Source organism: Magnolia sinica, chromosome 2 (assembly GCF_029962835.1).
Source record: "Magnolia sinica isolate HGM2019 chromosome 2, MsV1, whole genome shotgun sequence".
NCBI lineage: Eukaryota > Viridiplantae > Streptophyta > Magnoliopsida > Magnoliales > Magnoliaceae > Magnolia > Magnolia sinica.
Window position 1 is genome coordinate 27,346,086 of NC_080574.1, and position 14,792 is coordinate 27,360,877.

The 14,792-nt window shown below is 38.9% G+C and overlaps 1 protein-coding gene across 1 annotated transcript; it reads right to left on the minus strand.

Annotated features, from left to right (window-relative positions):
* Positions 1-5,511: 5,511 nt before the first annotated feature.
* On the minus strand, positions 5,512-14,270 carry LOC131236794 (uncharacterized). The gene is made up of 6 exons (XM_058234238.1): positions 13,618-14,270; positions 10,746-10,844; positions 9,360-9,537; positions 8,684-8,781; positions 5,979-6,040; positions 5,512-5,854 (listed from the first exon to the last, which is right to left on the minus strand). Exons 1-6 carry the CDS (start codon positions 14,095-14,097, stop codon positions 5,725-5,727), a joined length of 1,047 nt encoding a protein of 348 aa, XP_058090221.1. The 5' UTR covers positions 14,098-14,270; the 3' UTR covers positions 5,512-5,724.
* Between the last annotated feature and the right edge of the window lie 522 nt (positions 14,271-14,792).

Genomic DNA, 14,792 nt, shown 5'->3' on the forward strand with positions numbered 1-14,792 from the left:
TGGAGACCCACCATTAAAAGCGTTATGGATTGTTGGGACCCACCATGCGTTACATATGCCATCCAATTCATTCAGAAGATGAGTCCTACCCAGATGAATGTATAAGCCAAAAATCCAGCCGTTCCAAAACTCAGGTAAACGACATCACTTGATTTTAGAGACTCGGGACATGATTTTACATGGTGTAGCCCATCTGAGTATTGGATTAACCTGATTTTTTTTATTAGAGAGGAGAAGATTATGGGTGAACATAATGGATGGATTGGATGTCATGTACACATCATGATGGGCCCCACATGTTGCATTGTAGATCAAGGCATTGTAGAGGATTAGGCCTCATAATAATAACCGTGAAAAGTATTCAAGTAAATAAGGATGCGTTTGGTTGTACCAAATATCATTTCATTATAATTTTGCATGAAATTAGACTAATCAATAAGGAAATATGGTGAAATTTCGTGATATTGGATGCAACCAAACGCACCCTAAAGAAAACTATCACTACATGAATGTTTTTGAGTAAAATTTCATACACCCAAATAGAATGACAAAAACAGCCTTCAAATTCAAAGATCACCCAGAAGATTTCATGTTGTATTTCTGGATATCTTGAAACGGTTAGGAGGTCATTATCGTAAATTAGTCATCCGAATATATTGGAATGTATATTAATATTTTAGAAAGGACAAGCGTGGAAAAGGAGCTAAGCAATGAATCTCATAGAAAAAGCATTTTCGTGATTACAGATTTTCTATCTACCTAACTTTGTAGTTTGTTAACATCCCATACGCATGCACCTCACGACACTTGCATCTAGACATAAGATCCCAGCCGTTCATCTGTTGAGGCCCATTTGCATGTGTGCTGGCTCAAAAATGGGATGGTTAATTAACCCTGTGAGCAACACATGGACGAGAAATGGACAATTTAAATTTAAACACCGGCCCATGTTCAACTTAAACGTGTGGCCCACTTGATGAGTGGACCAGACATGAGTATTGAGCCAGGGCCCACCTGATGTACGGGTTGGATGTTTTGCATGTCAACACGTGTGATTTTGTATCAAGAGGTGAGTGTGAGATTGCCCAATGCAGCCTGTAAAACGTGCCATCCACACAAGTGGACAAGTGCCAATATGACATACATGTGTTGAAAGTCAGCCCGTAAAAGTAGCCCCACGGGATCTAACCGTCTACATGAGTTTTAGAACATCCGCGGAAGTTGATGATGAACATCAACCTTATGATTTTAAGATAAAAATGATCCGGAATTACCATCAATGCTTTAAATCGTGTGAGAGACAAGTAACATGGACGTATGCAATATGTTACTTTCCCTAGCTATTTTTCTCTTTTGAGTCTCGTAATTATAGAATGATTGTGAATCTCTCATCGGACCCACCCCATTGGTAGTGGTTGCTCATAAGTGAGCCTCATGGGCCATGTCCAACATGTGTGATATCTTAGCTTTTGTCAGGCCATCATAAGATCCCAAACAATCAAGTATATTCTTGAAAGATCATACCGGTCATATTCTTCTAACCATTCATTTTGATTGTTTGTCCACGTAAGCATACACATATACTTTCTTTTTTTTTAATGTTTACTTTATGTTTTCACTAATGGTACTAATCTTCCTTATAAATCAACAAAATTCAGCAATTGGGCTTTATTTTTAATTCTTTTAATTCATTATTACATTACTAAGGAATTTGATAACCATGATAATTGTTGAAAGAAAAGTCCTTAAGGTAGAAAGATTACATTCAAAAGGATCAACCTTATCTTATAAATCGTCTAATTGCTGTACATCAATGGCTGGATGATCACATAAACCTTCATAAGTCTGATCCTATAATTAATTTGACACCTAAGTCGCAAGTATTCGATCAAATTTAATTTAAGTACGACTCTGACGTACCCGACATTATCTTAATAGTGTGTATTTGACTAAATACAGGCCATTCATTAAAACTTGTCAGCGTGTCTAATTGAACGGCATGATCGACATGATTAGATAAAGATGTACCATGTACAAGGGACCCCACAGTTAGATGGTATATACATATACTAATCAATGCCACGTGTGAAGAGGATGAGTGAGCACTACCTCGGGAGTCTAGACCGATAAACAAATAAAAGTCCAACACCGACCTTGCCACCATGCAATTTCTTGGGAAATACAAAAAGACTTCCTCCTCTAAAAAACTCCCAACGAGGAATGCATGTTTCGTGGCCACAAAGCCTTCCACATCCGTGTTATGTTTGCCTCTTCACAGTAGCTTTGACCTTTCCTTCCATAACTCTTTACTTTAAGAGTATATATAATAAAAATAATAAAATCTCATCTAGAGAGCACTCCCACATCTCAAGAGGCTCTTTTTTAAGTTTCAAAAGTAAGCAGGTTTTTATATATTTATTAAATGATAGGCAGTTATACGAAAAAAAATGGCTAAAATAAACCTCTGCACAACTCAAAGAAGCTGGCATTCTCGTTTTTATACTGGGATTCAAAAACCCAGCCAGCCATGACTCATGTCATCACTGATGCAAACATGTAACCAAAGGAGACTGGAATCTTCTAAAATATCCAATCTTTGTGGATCTCACCATGTTTTATATGTAAATCCACTCCGTCCATCACACGAGAACATTTTTTGAACCATACATGTAAAAGATCGCCCGATTAAAAAATTATGATGGGCCACACCAACGGGGACAATGTAAAACTGCTCCTAAAACCATTAAGTTCATATCGTGTGGCTAACCTGGTATTTGGATGACGCTGATTTTGTTATCTTCATTTCATCCTGCTTAGTTACACCTTATTAACAGATTTGATGAAAGATACCCACCATGGTGAGTGGTGACCCCATTCAAAAACCTATGGTTGGCATTCCATCTCCATTTTCCTCTGTGGTGGGGGGGGGCTCACCTGAGTTTTTAATACGCTAGAATTGAGAAAAGAACCTGATGGATGGATAGGATTTCACATATTCAACATGGGCCCAAGAAGCCTGGGTGTCCTGAAACAAAGGCTTATTTCAAGGGGGGAAAGTTATGGTGGCCCCACAAGGTGACAAGTGTGTGATATGGCGTTGACTGGAGGAAGATACCTGGATGTTCCTATTGTCGGTTAAACTGGTAGCATTAGCACCCAAGTTGGAGTTCTGTTCGCGTACACGTGGCTAGTGGTGGCAGTGGGCCCACCTGGGCTTGACCTGACACTTAAGGCCCAAGTACTGAGCCCAATCCGAAAAAGAGTTTTTTTGGAGTTGCCTAAACTAATCCAGCCCGAAATTTTATGGGATATAACACATGTATATAAAGAGTCGATTAGGTTATTGTAAAATGATTTAATCGGACCGAGCATATGAGGCCCAAGCCCATATCACGGGACAAACTAGTAAAGCTAAGCCCAACTCAAAGCTGGTTTGGGCTCAGCAAGCCGGAAAGGCTACACAGCCCATTCCGACCCTCACGCAACAGCAAGGTCTGTTTCATTGGTAGTGGGCCCTTTAGTATGGTACAGTTTGAAAGTGTTTCTAACATATTATATCATAGCATTTAGGTTATGCTGTCTTGGACTTATTATTCTAATTTGTAAGTTTCTCTATTTGATCTATCTGTGGGAGCTGTCTTAGTTTTCATAAACGTGCTAGACGAACCATGGAGAGTTTTATCTAAACCTATACAGCTTATACCGGACACAACTTTTATTATATCCAAACAGCCCCTAAGGATGTATATGGGCTAGATTAGTTATAGGTCAGGACTCGGTCCATAATGACCCATTTTAAGTATTTAAAGGACCAAACTACTATTTTAGTTTTGCACCGACGAGTGAAAATCAACTATCTGAGTTTTATTTTTTTCTTTGAATTTGGACCACTCACTATTTCCCCCAAAACCCCTACCAATGTTAGTCCCATGGCTATGGCTACGCATGTAATACAACTTGAAAGAATCCTCATTTTGTTGCGAGAAATGGATTTGCACACCAATAACTGCACAGAGATTTTAGTCCACTCATGTACAACAGTACAAGAAATATCAGGCATGTTCCAGCATGACAGGAGGGTACGAGATCCAAGCCGTCCATCAGCTGATTCCAGCAATCTACATGCCCTAGCCTATAAAATTAAGGGTGCTCCACTTACCAGCTAGGCCACAAACTTAGGCAATTTCTGAATCATCAGACTGCTTCCAATCTTTTGGCCTAATAGATCTGTCTACCGGCCTGAATTTTAGGCCAGATGATCTACACAGTCAGTCCCACCTGACGGATGGCTTAGATCTTGCACGGGTATGCCCCTTGGAATATAGGGTGGCATCTAGATTAACAGCTTAGATACCCCAATGCATTTTGTCACACAAGAATTAAGGATGCTAGAGGCCTGATTTTGAAATCCATCTGAAAACGTTTTTAGGCAGAGTCACGATATTTCTAGCGTCTGAATCTCAAGAAATGCTCTATTTCCATGGAAATGAATTTCTTTCTCATTTCTGTTATATTTCCTTTCTAAACTAAACACATTATTTCCAACTTTCCATCCTCATCCACCACTGTTAATTTGAATGGTGATTGGCAAATACATTTGTATTTATTTTATTTTTTTGAAAGCTAAACTTTGGTGATTGGTACAACGGTCACATAAACCTAAATTATTACTTTTAGTTCTCAGCATACGTATTAGCTAAGGGTGCGTTTGGTTGCACCAAGTCACGAAATTTCATGATATTTGCGTATCATAAAAATTTGGCTCATCCGGGAGCGGATTAGGTGGGTGTTACCCTTACCATGGGGTCCACCTTGATGATATGTTGTGTATCCATGCCATCCATCCATTTTTCCAGCCCATTTTAGGACGTCGTCCAAAAAATTAAGCAGATCCAAATCTCAGGTGGACCATGATTGAATGTCCACCATTAAAAACTTCCCAGGGCCCACTATAAGCAGTTCCATAATGTTTATTTTCCATCCAACCCTTCGATAAGGTCTAAAGGGACCTGGATGAAGAGAGAAAATATAAATACCAGCTTGATCCAAAACTTGTGGCCTATATAAAAAGTTTTTAATGGTCATTCGCCACTTTTTCCGGTGGTGTGGTCCACAGGAGATTTGGATCTGCTTACGTCCTAAAATAATCTGAAATAAAAAATACGTGGCATGGATATACAAAACATTAATCAAGGTGGGCCCCACACCTAGTCAACTCCCGGCGCAACCAAACAAAAGAATCCACATTTTAGTCTTCTTGGAAAGCCGTGCTGGGTGCTTGAGGACGCTTGTACGCTTTGTGCACCCGTGCTTATGTCCAGGCATCCAGGCAACACGGGGAAAAAAAACCCACAAGGATCAAGTGCCCAGGGTTGTCTGGTAACCAAAATTTCTTGCCAGAAGCCCCTCCACATGGACACACCAGATCAATGGCACCAATCACAATTTCTATGACAAATGGTGCATTCTCTTCGGCTGAATTGAAGACAAACAGAGAGGAACAAACAAACAGGTACCAAAACTTTTTTTTTTCTCGTCCCCTCGGTTATCTTACTCCAAAATACAGCATCCAGGTTCGTTTATTGCACGTACCATTCTCCAAGACCATCCTCCTACCTGTTTGGATGAGTATTACAATGCTGGACAAACCCCATGCCTTGCCAGGGAAGTATCTCAGGAAGCAGACGATGACCCATCAACCACTTGATTTTCTCAGTCTCAACCTCAATTTGCTTTTTCAGTATCCGTACTGTCGTTGGGTTCTTCAGAATCTGAACTGTCAACCATCTTCTCAAGTGAATCTACATCGCCCGCCTCAGGGAGTGTGTGAATCCGGAGAGTGTTGGCATCCTCACTGAGTATAAGAAAAGAGGGAAACGAAAGAAAGAATAAAAAAAATTAAATTAAATTAATAATAATAACCATGGAGATCTGTAAATGGTACAAGTAAGACTTGGAGAAGCTAGGAAGGGCCCTACTCTGTAACACCGAAAATTTCTTTGATGATCAAGGAACTGTCTCTTGAGCAAAAGTCTGGTAACTGATTCATAAAAGGAAACGAAAAGATAATCAATTCAAGGTGGTGAACACAAACCAAAATACTTCTTGTATCCCATTTATCAGCAGAAGAGATTCTGCCAATCTAACTGGGCAAGTGTAGCATCAAGGCAGTTGTCTCAGCAAGCTCACTCATCCGTTAGAATCTTGAAACCAAGGCCAGTTTCAAAAGGTAAAGATGTTTGTTTGTTTATTTATGCGGCGGAAAGCAGAGCAAGAGCAGCAACAGAGTAGGAAATAAGCTATCTATAACCGGAAGCGACTGGGAATGATGAGATCTAAAAGCTAGAAGAACCATCTCTAAGTAGAAGATTCGTGCACTTATCTGTAGCGCATGCATAGATCACAGCTATACAAATGCAAATGAAAAGCATTTGGCATACTATGAGAAGTGTATGGTGGTGTTAGCTTCCATACAACAAGATGGCAAGTTAATCCTTCACTTGGAAATCAAGACAAGACTTCATCATTGAATCTTGCATTGGCTGTTGGTTGAAGTGCCATTAAAACATTTAGCAGGCTTTATTTCCATAAAACCATAGTTTTAAAACTCGGTGACTCAAATCAACTCGGCCAACTCAACTGGACTCCACGAGATTTAAAAGTCACTAAGAAACGAGCCAGTGTCGTTTCGATGAGACTCAACGGGTTTCGAGTCGCCTGTCCATTGTTTTTTTTTTTTTTTTTCTCTCAGAAGTATAAAAAAAAAAAAAAAAAACCAGATTGTGGATTTCGAAAGCCTTCAATTGAGTTAGAGAAAGAAGCACCTATGACCAGTGCACCCAAGCCTTGTTGTGTGTGACTTTCAGCAATTTTTATATAGATAACAAGTTAACAACGTTAAAATATTTTGCACTGTCTCCAATATTTTTTTTTGAATTATTATTAAATACCAGGTCGAGTCCAGTAAAGACTCATTCAAGTCTTCGAATAGAACCGACCAGACTCCACATCAAGTTGAGTCTTGAGTTTATGGGTTTTGAACCATGTGTAAACGCTGGAGATTCATAAAGACAAACATGCGACAGGGCATTCTCCAAGTTGTCATATGACAAGTCAAATCACATTGGCTGAAAATGACAATTCAATGAACGCCTGGTTGAATGGAAGTGCTCCAGAGAAGGCTTTGACACTTCTAGCAGTATGTTGCTTCACATGCATGCACCCAAAACCAAGGTTTTGAATAATAGCAGCAGGCATTTCGCCCAGACCCAAAAATGCTACAATACAGGGGGTATCGGACAATACAGGACCTTATTGGCTGATTTTTTTGTTTTTTTCCTTTTTCCTTTTTCTTTTTTTTTTCCTTTTTTTTCTTTTTTTTTTGGGGGGGCCTAAAAATCTTGAAAATTATTGGAAAATAGGAAAAAAATGTAAACACAATAATCTTCTTTATTTATTTGTATTTTTAACATGTATTAATGGTGTATCGGACCCTTCTTTGACAAGAATGTCGTTTGTTGGCCTGACCCTCTGAATATTCACCAAGTAGGCCTCAACCGATCACAATTCAAGCATGTTTTGGTGAATTATGGCCCATTTCATTGGAATACAACAAATAGAATATAAAAAATGATGTGTGTGTGATGGTTTGCCCTTTTTCCCACTTTTCCCCAAAATGGTCCAGTCTGCTTTGATTTGTCGAATGACATCAAATCATCTGTTTTGATTCCCAAAATAGGCCTAGATCTAGTCTAAAATAAGTTTAAGCTTCCTCTAGGGTTGAAGCGAAGAAAAAAGTGGAAAATAAGATTAAAAAAAGAAGGAAAGAAGAAGAAGGAGAAGAAGAAGAAATAAACAAGAAAGAGGCTTTTATGGCCATATTGGGTGTATCAGCCAATACAGTGTTTTTTTCCCAGTCAACCGATTCAACCCCCATACTGTGTAACGGTGGATATGATATAGTCCGAATTTAACTAATGGATGGTCAAAATAAAAAATGTTCAACAGTCCGAATTTAACTAGCAAATTAATTACTTAAAAGATAATAGTAGTCTCTTCGCATGGAAAACCTGCCATTCAATATCAATGGTAGTTAAGAAAGTGATAGTTGTTCAAAACACTATAAAAAAATTTTAAAAAAAAAAAAAAAGACAGCAATAAAACGGCAGATGGCATTCTCCTGTCTTAGAAAGAAAAGAAAAGAAAAGAAAAAAAGACATTTCTCATTCTAAAGGAATAATGGTCGCATTGGAGTGTGTTCTTACTTCTTATTAGATAACAGTTTGTGTCTATGAACAAACAAGATGGAGCGTCATGATTCTAGTTTTCTTTCCTAGCTAATGTAGCAAAAAAAAAAAAAAAAACTAGGGCGAGTTTGGGAAATAAAATTGTTAGAAGCATTGAAGAGAAATCAAAATAGCCAGCATGACCAAGAGATCAATAGCAAAAACAAAAATTAAAAATAATAATAAATAATAATAAAATAAATAAATAATTCATGATTTGACGGTAAGGCAAGGCATTGCAGGATTTTAAGTGATCTGAGATGAGCACTCATAAAGATTATTCCGGTAAAAATGACAGACCCATCCCAATACCATCCTAATGGAACGCCCATGGGAAGAATTCAAAACCGAAGAAATATGGAGAAATGTTTCAGTCATAACTAAAACTGGCAGCTTACATCGGACAGATAGAGGATCTTCCCAAAAAGGGCCTGCACAGCAAGTTTTCGCTTGAAACCCTTTTCTGTGAATCCCGAAATATCCATGACAACTGGACCTGAAATACAGACATGTTGTTAGCAGCTGCAGATCATTAATTACATTTCTGATATTTCTTTTGTGCGGCTTTGTTTGCTAAACTCCAGAGAGATGCATTATGATCAAGCACTTGAAAGTTTTATCAACAATGAGCAACACTGGAACTGTTAATCCATAAAATGCCTTGAAAGTTGAAGAAATCTCAAACAAATATTGCTTAGCTCGGAAGTTGCTACACTTGAATTGCTCATTATTTAAAGCTGGGTTTTAGACCCTATTGCACATGAAATGATCAATAATGATCAATGGATTTTCAGAACTACATGATGAAACCCATTTTACAGTCCCAAATGGTTAATGCTCTGGATCAAGAGTTTTATATATGTGGCATATATTATTATGCTCTGGATCATGTTCTAACATAATAATATCTGGACTATGACCCATTCATTGCAGGGAGCTGTCCCCAATGAATGAATGGTTTGGATTAATGGCAAGGACCTTCCAGTTGGACTAGATCTCCATGTGTGAATGTGCATGTCTATGAAATGAAATATGACCATAAGAGAGATGCCTAAAACAAACGGTGAGAGATACCTTTCTCCCGTACAATTCTCCTCGAAGTCTCATTTAGAACTTCAGCTACCTGAGGATCATCCAACAACGAAGCTTTTCTAAGATTGATAAGGTCCACAACCAACTCGGGATTGAAGGGCTTCTCATTCAGTGCATACCGTATGTACTTCCGCAAAATTTCCTCCATACCAAAGCCTGTCTGAATAGAAGTACTAGTCATATAAATACCCAGATTGCATGGAGTTAATTGTTCGAACTTCCAAGACATTTCAACGATACAGCTAGAATATCGGAATGAGAAGATGTAGAATGGTGATCAAATGTAATTTGTATATACTAGTGAAGAAGTAAATTTGCACATTGCATCCACAAGCAATGCAGAAGCAAATTGCACACCACATCAACAAGATATGCAAGAACATATATGTGTGACAATAAGGCTACTAGTTCTTAGTAAAACTTGCACATCACATCCACAAGCAATGCAAAAGCAAATTGCACACAACATCAACAAGCTATGCAAGAACATATATGTGTGACAATAAGGCTGCTAGTTCTTAGTAGAATGTGTCCTTTCATTTCTGAGGAACTGAATGTGTCATATTCTCTACTTGAAACCGACACCAATTCCCTTCCCTTCTCCAATTCTTTTCACAGTGGATGGAATCTAATCTTTTCTTGAAAAAGGAAAAGATCCTATATTTCCATCCAATCACAAACAGAGCAGGACCAAATGCCCAAAGACACAGGATACAAGGTAGTCCTAACACATCAATTTAGCAGACTAGCAGGTAAGCCCCACGGTGCATGTGCACTGGCTCAAAGTTCGGGCTGGTCCAGCCATTAAGCGGACAACCTGAATGATATTTGGGCCACAGCACATACATGGTGGGCTTGACCTCATGAATGGCACAGATCTTGCACACGTTTGCATGAGTGTGAAGGCAGGATGCTAGATCCGGTTCACAGTCTCATTCTAGAAGAAGCCTTGGAATTTCTCAAAATGAAGAGGAACAAGGAAAGCCGTGGGGGGGACAAGGAACATGATTATATTTCTAAAACATGAAAGGAGCTACACCCAAGCTTGGATTTTTGAACTAATACACATGTAACACTATCAAGACCACTGTATATTTTAAACAGAACTTCCATTGCGTCAGGATGCAGGAAACGAAGTGCTACAAACATGCTTAGTAGAACAATGGGAATATGATTCAATAACTCTTTTGTTTATGGATATTTAAATGAGCATTTGTATAACTACCATTCCTCATAAAATTCAGGAGGAAAAAAAAAATCAGAATTAAAAGAAATGGAAAGTGGGGATCATGATCCAACCAGAATCTACTATATTCTTTAACATAATAAAACACTTTAAATAATTGAAATAAATACTCCACATCATACCTTTTGCATAAGGCCTTTAAGAGAAGAATGCTGCACCGCATCTCTTCCTGTCTGAAATAACTCATCTATCGACTTGCAAAGCATAGCATTTTTATTCACCTGAAAAAAGCTTCACCAATGAATGCGAAAAAGCAATTGGCTTTGTTCCTTGAATGCAATATTCTAAAACCAGCTGGGATACCAAACCGTTTTTGTTTTTTTTTTTTTTTTGTTTTTTTTGCCATTAGGTCCATTTGCCGGTCCAACCAGGTCAAACCGTTCCAACTTCCAACCAGTGCATCTTCTCAAGTACAATATGTTAAAGTCCCTTGATATACATTGATACACCATCCTCGGCTCGAGCTTTTAGAGCAAGTGGTTATTTGACATGGTATCAAAGCAGAAGGTCATGTGTTCGAATCCAGTGAGTAGAAAATATGCCTCCGTAATATATTCTCCCATGGGGGGGTATTGTTTATGGTGTGGAGTTCCACCCCGCACGTGCAGGGAAGTGTTAAAGTCCCTTGATATACATTGATATGCCATCCTCTAATAGCTCGAGCTTTTAAAGCAAGTGGTTGTTTGACATGGTATAGCGGATAATACTTTTGGCATTTGAAGGTGCATTTGAAGGTGGCGATATTAACAGCATATCTAGGTGGCTGAGACAAATACTGGGATGAAAAAAAAAACAGTTACTTTTATTGGTGATAACATTTCCCATATTGCAAAAATATAGTCACTGTTATGGATGTCGCCAATATATCATTGACACACCAATACAAATATTTACCTATATCGGCATTATAGTCGATATTATCGCCGATACAGTGGATATTGTTGAATGATTTAAATATTAAGAACAATAAATTAAAAATCTATTTATTTTTAAAGAATAATTATGTATGCATGTATGAGCGGATGGATGCATTGATGGATGAATGGATGAATGTGTTATGCATGATTGGATGCATCGTCTATGCAATATATGTATGTATGTACGGATTGATGGATGGATGGGTGCATTGATGCATCATATGTATGTATGAATAGATGGATGGATAAATAAATGTATCATGTATGTAAGTAGTGGGGACAGCCGACAGAGTCACAGAGATGACAACTTCAAGCCGCTTTGTAACTCCATGTGGGTTTAAGGCAAAGGTAATTTTTTTTCATTCTCTCTAGTTTGTGGATGTATTGTTTATGTTTTATACTTTTATTACTTGCATTGAAAGGTATTTGAACGATATGAACTCATTTGGTTATAATTGCACATTTGCACTGTTTCTTTCCGACAACACATGGTTTAGGCCCCTATAAAATGGAAACTTATTATGTAAGTTGTTTTTCGCAATTCTTTGATTCCTAATTGTGTAAAAGTGTCTTTTAACATCCCCTGAAGTTTCACTGAAAAATCCTACCTTTTTCCTAATGTTCCCTCAATTAGAAATATTTTCCCAAATATTGGGATAATATCGGAGAATCAATACATGTTTTTTGTATCCTAATTCATTAATACATGTAGCAATATGCATACTCTGAACTCTATTTGAAGGTAGGTCACTAGTTTAAGCTTCACCAATGTAAATGCATAATATTTTAAGGAAATAGGAAACCATCTTCTGTTTCAAGTGAATCAGGCAGTTTTTTTTTGCGTCCAGCTCAAGCCCAATCTGGTCTGAACATCCAGTCCAGTCCAGTTTTTTAAACGTTGATCAAATGGTCAGGTGAATGATTCTGTAGTCCAACTTATAGCTGTGGGAGAACATCTCTATGTGATAAAATGCAACAAATTGCAACTGGTGTGATAATGAAGATTGAACTTTGATCTCAGCCATTCATCCGGTGGGCCCCACTGTGGATTTGGCTAAACTGCTTCAATCAGAGGATCCAATTATCCAATAGGACTTTTTTTCTCACTGAAGGTGAAAATTGTGCTTATTTAACCATCCATTTGCAGAACACTGAGCAGTAAAGTCATCCAATTAGCGTGGTTATGGCTATCCCTAGGTGGGGCCCTAGGATGGGTGGTCCAGATTACAGCTGAGCCTACTGAAATAAACCAATCATGACTCGCCACCATTTTACTTTCAATGGGACTATTTCATAATATGATTCCTCTTCCATTCTAAGCATAGAATTTGGACAGTAGGGATTCAAATGCACAATAATTAAGGCTGGATTTGGATGATCAAATCTCGATTCAATCGAAACAATAACAATAATAAATTTTGGAAAAACTAGATGACATTATCCTCATTCCAACCATTGATGACCAACTAGCCCCCAAAATAGCAAGTCAGGTTATTCGAAGCCCAACCTGAAACCTGTAAAAGTGCATTTTAGGGGTTGTGCATCTTAAGAGTTAAAATGCCCGACTTCCATTTTGGTAATTTCTTCTATTTTCATGGACTTGTTGCTCCTCAGTCCAGCTAAGCATCCAAATGCACTCGAAAAACATCATCCAGTACTCAAAAAGCCCAACCAAGCATTTGAAGAAACATGATGAGTAATTCAAACAACTCCTATTAAGACTAGTAGAAAAAACAATTCCAATGTCTCAAGAAAGTAATGCAAATGATGACGATTGTGAAAATGATGATGATGGAAATAAGACAATTTCAATGATGAAGATGACTATGATGATGAACTGAAAACATACCACCAAAAAAGCCCAGAAAATTCAAATGTGTGGAAATGAACTAATCCTACATACTACACAAAAAATCCCAAAAACCCAGAAGAGAAATTCATAACATGCAAAATCTCCAACTATATATGAAAGGTTTAAAAAAAAAGAAAAAGAAAAAAAAGAGTAGTAAAATCAATAAAAACATAAATTACGCCAGAAAAACACAGATTTTCTACTGATTCAAAGAAATATCCATACCAATTTCTTCCGCTTCGCCTTGGGCGAATTGAATTTCCTCACCGTCTTAACAAAAGCCATTACGAACGATAACCCAACATAAGCCAGAGGGACCGCAAGAATCCATGGCAGAGAGCTCTGCCCGACTCTGGGCCCGGGGATCGCCTGAGTGACGGTTCCCGTGAACTCAACAAGATCCATCGCCTTCTCCTGAATCCACGGGAGATCCTCCTCCACTTCAATATCCTCCTCTCGTTCTTCCTCCTTGGGATTTTTAGGGTTTTTTTCACCGTCCGATTGCAGAAATGCAGTTTCTTGGTTTTTACCCTTTGCTCTTATAGCTGGAAGAGAGTTGGAGCGTTTTCTCTGTCTTTCTATTTGAGGAAGACAAGGGACGGAGATGAGGGAGGGCGTTGGGAAAAGGGAGCTGCCCTTACGAAGCGCACCTGGGCGCAGGTTAGTGCCGGCGCCAAGTGGTAGGAGCAGATGCTGAGAAGCCATGGGAGTGCGTCGGGGGCTCTGCTTCCGCTCTCGCTGCTACCTCTTCTTACAGTGTTTTTACATGGGTTTTATCGTTACGCTGGCCAGGGTGTCCTTTCTATGCTTGCCGAATTCCTTTTCTATTCGGCGCGTGGTGCGGCGTGCTCGTGCGCACCTGGCTTTGTTAGAGATGCGAGTTTCCTCGTATTGCCGGTAGTTTCCTGCAACACAGAGCCATGTGAGGCCCACTGCGTTGTGTGTGTGAAATCCACTCCGTCCATCGGTGTCAAAAGATCATGTTACAAAAAAGAAACCAATATTGAGAAAGATACAAATCCAAGTCGAACACACCAGAGGAAACATTGGGAATAAAAAGACCACTGTTGAAATCGTCACAGTATTTTATGTGCCATCCAACCCGTTGGTAAGGTGATTCCCTTCCCACTGGTAGGGGAAACACAAATATCAGCCTGATCCAAAACTTCTGTGGGCCCCAATAAGGTTTGATGGTGGCATTTAGTCCACTGTTTCTTGTGGTGGGGCCCACTTGAGTATTGGACCTGGTTCATTTTTAGGCTCTCATCTAAAATGGGCTGTCCACACTAACGACCGAGCAGATGTGCCACGGACAAAGCGTGCATTGGCCCCATGGGGCTCTGTGTCGCAGGAACTCTGGTTAGGGCTCGAGATGGAACGTTTGATGGATTGGTTGTACT